General features: G+C 54.5%; 1 protein-coding gene across 1 annotated transcript; it reads right to left on the reverse strand.

The window, feature by feature from the left end:
- Positions 1-1,043: 1,043 nt before the first annotated feature.
- Positions 1,044-3,476, reverse strand: LOC140183129 (uncharacterized). Its single transcript, XM_072231150.1, has one exon. The coding sequence runs from the start codon at positions 3,474-3,476 to the stop codon at positions 1,044-1,046; it is 2,433 nt and encodes an 810-aa protein (XP_072087251.1).
- Positions 3,477-4,394: the final 918 nt, after the last annotated feature.

Below are 4,394 nucleotides of genomic sequence, written 5' to 3' on the forward strand. Positions count from 1 at the left end.
TTTCAGCTCAAATCCTTGACTTTTTCCAAGTATTTTTGTAACAGCGAGTCCCTGGCTTGGTAGCTCCCGTTCACTTGGGAGGTGACGACTTGTGAATCGCCGCATATCTCCAACCTTGTTGCCCCGACTTCCGCCGCTAGGGTTAGGCCTCCTATAAGGGCTTCATATTCCGCTTGGTTATTTGAAACGGGGAATTCGAACTTAATCGACTGTTCGTACACGACCCCGACCGGGCTCTCTAGGATTATCCCGGCGCCCCCGAACGTTTGGTTAGAGGCCCCGTCCACATGGAGCTTCCACCGTGTGTCCGTTTCTTCGGTTGGTTCTCCCGTCACCTCTACCAGGAAGTCCGCCATTGCTTGCGCCTTGATTGCTTGTCGAGGCTCGTACCGTATGTCGTATTGGGAGAGTTCAATGGACCACGTCATCATCCTTCCGGCCAAATCCGGTTTTTGGAGTACTTGCCGGATTCCTTGGTCCGTCTTTACGACGATCTGGTGACTTTGGAAGTACTGTTTTAGCCTCCTCGAAGTGGTCAAGAGTGCCAGAGCTAGCTTTTCTAGCTTACTGTACCTTAGTTCTGCCCCTTGTAGCGCCCTACTCACGAAATAGATCGGCTGTTGAGCCCTTCCTTCCTCTCGTACTAGAACCGCGGCCAGGGCTTCTCCTGTTATGGCGAGGTACAAGTATAGTGGCTCCCCGTCCTTTGGCTTTCCGAGAACTGGGGGCGCGGCCAGGATTTCCTTGAAGTGTTTAAAGGCTTCCTCACATGCGGGCGTCCATTCGAACGCCATTCCTTTCTTCATGAGGTTAAAGAAAGGTAGGGCCTTTGTTGCTGATGCTCCAAGAAATCGGGATAACGAGGTCAGCCGTCCTGCTAACCTCTGGACGTCCTTGATACAACCTGGGCTCTTCATCTGGAGTATCGCTTGGCATTTCTCCGGGTTGGCTTCTACCCCCCTCTGGGTTATCATGAATCCAAGGAATTTTCCAGCTTCCATGGCGAAGGCACACTTCATGGGATTAAGCCTCATGCCGAATTGTCAGAGAGATCCGAACACACTTCTCAAGTCATTCAGAAGGTCCTCGGGTTGCGCAGTTTTCGCAAGTATGTCATCTACATAAACCTCCACTGTCTTGCCTATAAGGTCGCCAAATATTTTGCTCATTAGCCTTTGGTATGTTGCTCCTGCATTTTTTAGGCCGAATGGCATTGCCCTGTAGCAGAAGGTTCCTCCTGGCGTTATAAACGCTGTTTTGGCTTCGTCGGGCCGGTGCATCGGTATCTGGTTGTAACCGGAGTAGGCATCTATGAAGCTCAGATACTGGTAGCCCGCTGTTGTGTCGACGAGCGCGTCTATGTTTGGAAGGGGGAAGCAGTCTTTAGGGCATGCCTTGTTGAGGTCGGAGTAGTCCACGCACATTCTCCATTTACCGTTGTGCTTCTTTACTAGCACTACGTTCGAGAGCCAGGTCGAATAGTCTAGTTCCCGAATGAAGCCGGCTTCAAGGAGGCTGGCCGTCTGCCTGGCCACCTCCTCTGCCCTTTCGCACGACATCTTTCTCCTCCTCTGAGTCACCGGATGGGCTCCTGGCTTGACGGCCAGGTGATGTGACATGACTTCGGGGTTTATGCCTGGCATGTCGGCCGGTGTCCAAGCAAACAAGTCGGCATTGGCCTTGATCATTTCTACCAAGGGTTCCTTCAGTTCTTGCGGAAGATTTCTATTGATAAAGGTGAACTTGTCCTCCGTGTCGCCGATCCTAAACTTCTCCAAGTCCCCCTCCGGTTCTGGTCTGGGTTTGTCGTCCACCCTGGCGTCCAAGTCGGCCAGGAACACCCCTGATGCTTCTTTGGATTTCTTCCTTAGGGAGAGGCTGGCGTTGTTGCAAGCGACCGCCGTCTCCAGGTCTCCCCTTATGGACCCTACAGATCCGTCGTCGGCAACAAACTTCATGATTAGTAGCTTTGTGTTGATTATTGCCTCAATATCGTTAATCGTCTTTCTCCCCAAAATGATGTTGTAGGCCGTAGAATCTCGGAGAACCACGAATTCTGCCATTGCCGATCTTCGACCTTGGACTTGTCCCACGGAGATCGGCAGGGATATTATTCCATCTGGCTTGATGAAGTGGTCGCCCAATCCGATGACCCCGTGCTGATGAGTCAATAGGTCGGCATCCTTTAACCCCAGGGCGTCGAACACGTTGCGGAACTTGATGTTGGAGTCTGCCTCCGTGTCAACGAGGATCCGATTTACGAGCCCTGTTCCTACCCTGGCCGTAATGACCATTGGTGGGTTTTCGGGGGCTTCGTCGAGCCACTGATCTTCCGGGCCGAATGAGATAGACGGGGGCTTCTTGGAGCTTCGCACTGGCACGAGGGAGACCGCCAGGACCTTGGCGTCTTTCTTGTGTGCCGATCTTGACTTTGGTGCCGCGTTTTTGGCGGTCACTACATTTATCACGGTGAGACCGTGGTCTTTGTCTTCTGGCTCTTGTCGTCGCTTTGTCGACCGGGTCTTCCCTTCTTCGTCCTGGTCCCGATGCCGCCTCCTCGGCTCCCTTATTAGATGGGAGAATTCTGAAAGTTTACCGTCCCTGATGGCTTGTTCTAATGCATCCCTCAGGTCAAAATAGTCCTGTGTTTGGTGGCCATAGCCCTTGTGGTAGTCACAGTAGAGGCTCTTGCTTCCCCCCGTACGGTCCTTGAGTGGTCGAGGCTTCGACAAGATCCCTCTCTCAGCTATTTGTTGGTAAACTTCCACGATGGGGTGGGTGAGCGGGGTATAGTTTGTGAACTTCCCGATTCGGGGAAACGGTCTGGGTGCTTTGCTCAACCCTCCCTCTTTGGCCTGTTCTTTCTGCCTCTCCCCGCTACCCTGTTGCCTTGGTTGATTGTAGCCGTAGTGCCGTTTGTTGGCGGCTACGACCTGACTGACTTCCTCGTCATTTATATATTCCTTAGCCACCGTTTGGATTTCGTGCATCGTCCAAACCGGTTTCGTGGTTAGGTGTTTTCGGAAGTCTTCGTTGAGGAGGCCGTTCGTTAGACAGAGGCTGGCCACAGAGTCGGTTAGGCCGTCGATTTCCAGACATTCGTCGTTAAACCGGTCCAGGTATTTTCTGGTCGGCTCTCCTTGTCTCTGGGTTATCCCCAGAAGGTTGATTGGGTGCTTTGCCTTTGCTATTCGTGTTGTGAATTGGGCTAGGAAGGCACGGCTAATGTCCGAAAACCCATGGATAGATTCCCGCGGTAGGCCGTTAAACCATCTGATCGCGGGTCCTGCCAGAGTCACCGGGAAGGCTCGGCATCTCACCTCGTCCCCTACTCCCTCCAGATTCATCCTGGCTTCGAAGGCCGTGAGATGTTCCAGAGGGTCTTGAGTTCCATCGTATCTCATGTCCGTTGGTTTGTCGAAGTGCTTCGGCAACCGGACTTCGAGGATGGATCGGTGGAACGGGATGGCGCCCATTATCATGGGTTACCGTGTCCTCTCGGACCTCTCTTCCCCGTCCTCGCGACCTCGTCCCGTGCGGCGCGTTTCCTTGCCTCGGGAGTAGATGATTGTGTCGTTTCGTCTTCTCGGGATGGGTGATTCTTCATGGGTACTCTCCGCTTCCGTTCGAGATGCAGAGGCGCGTCGTAGACGGCTTTGACGGGAATCTCTCTCTTGGCTTTCAGGGGATGGGGAGTAGCTGGGATCGGTGGTTCGTCGGTCGTGCTCCTGGTCGGCCAGTTGCCGTTCCAGGTTTTGGACCCTGTGGCGTAGCTCCTGCGTTATTATGGCGCTGTCGGCGCCCGTTCTCCCGAAAGGTCGTGTCCTTGCGTGTGGTTCGGTGCGTTGTCGGGGGGACCTCCGCCGCCCCCTTAGTGAGGCGACGGAGGCTGCCCCCTCTGCTCCAGCTCCTCGGCCTTGGTCTCCGGGACCCGGCACGACGTCCATTTAAACAGTCCCCACAGACGGCGCCAATGTTCGGTTGTCGGTTACCGGACAGTTCGGGTGGACGTTTGAGGAGGTGAGAACGCTTCAATCGTGATCGTACTGGGTTCGGAAATGCCCGGTAGCCGAGCTCTCGTTGTGGGAGGAAAGAGGGGGTGCCACCTGCAAAGACACTCCGACGCTCTAGTCAGCTAGTGTGCAGGCGGGAAAATGGTAAGGTGGAAAAGTGTAACATACCTCGAGGGAAGGGCAAGTCCTTCCCTATTTATACCGTGTCAAAGGTGGGCCCTAGGGGGACAGACCCATTTTCCCCGAAGCTTCCTCGATCGTGTTGATGGAATGGTGAGGACGCGTGTCCTGGCACCGTGGCAAGTGCTGAGGACTCGGCCGCTCGGGTCGGATTCTCGACGGGTCGGGCCGACCCGTTCGTGGTCTGGGCCGGACCGTAAC

The sequence above is a fragment of the Arachis hypogaea genome, chromosome 3 (genome assembly GCF_003086295.3).
Source record: "Arachis hypogaea cultivar Tifrunner chromosome 3, arahy.Tifrunner.gnm2.J5K5, whole genome shotgun sequence".
Lineage (NCBI taxonomy): Eukaryota > Viridiplantae > Streptophyta > Magnoliopsida > Fabales > Fabaceae > Arachis > Arachis hypogaea.

Excerpts from the sequence above, each read along its gene's own strand:
- LOC140183129 (XM_072231150.1), bottom strand. The coding sequence starts at position 3,476 with ATGGGCGCCATCCCGTTCCACCGATCCATCCTCGAAGTCCGGTTGCCG.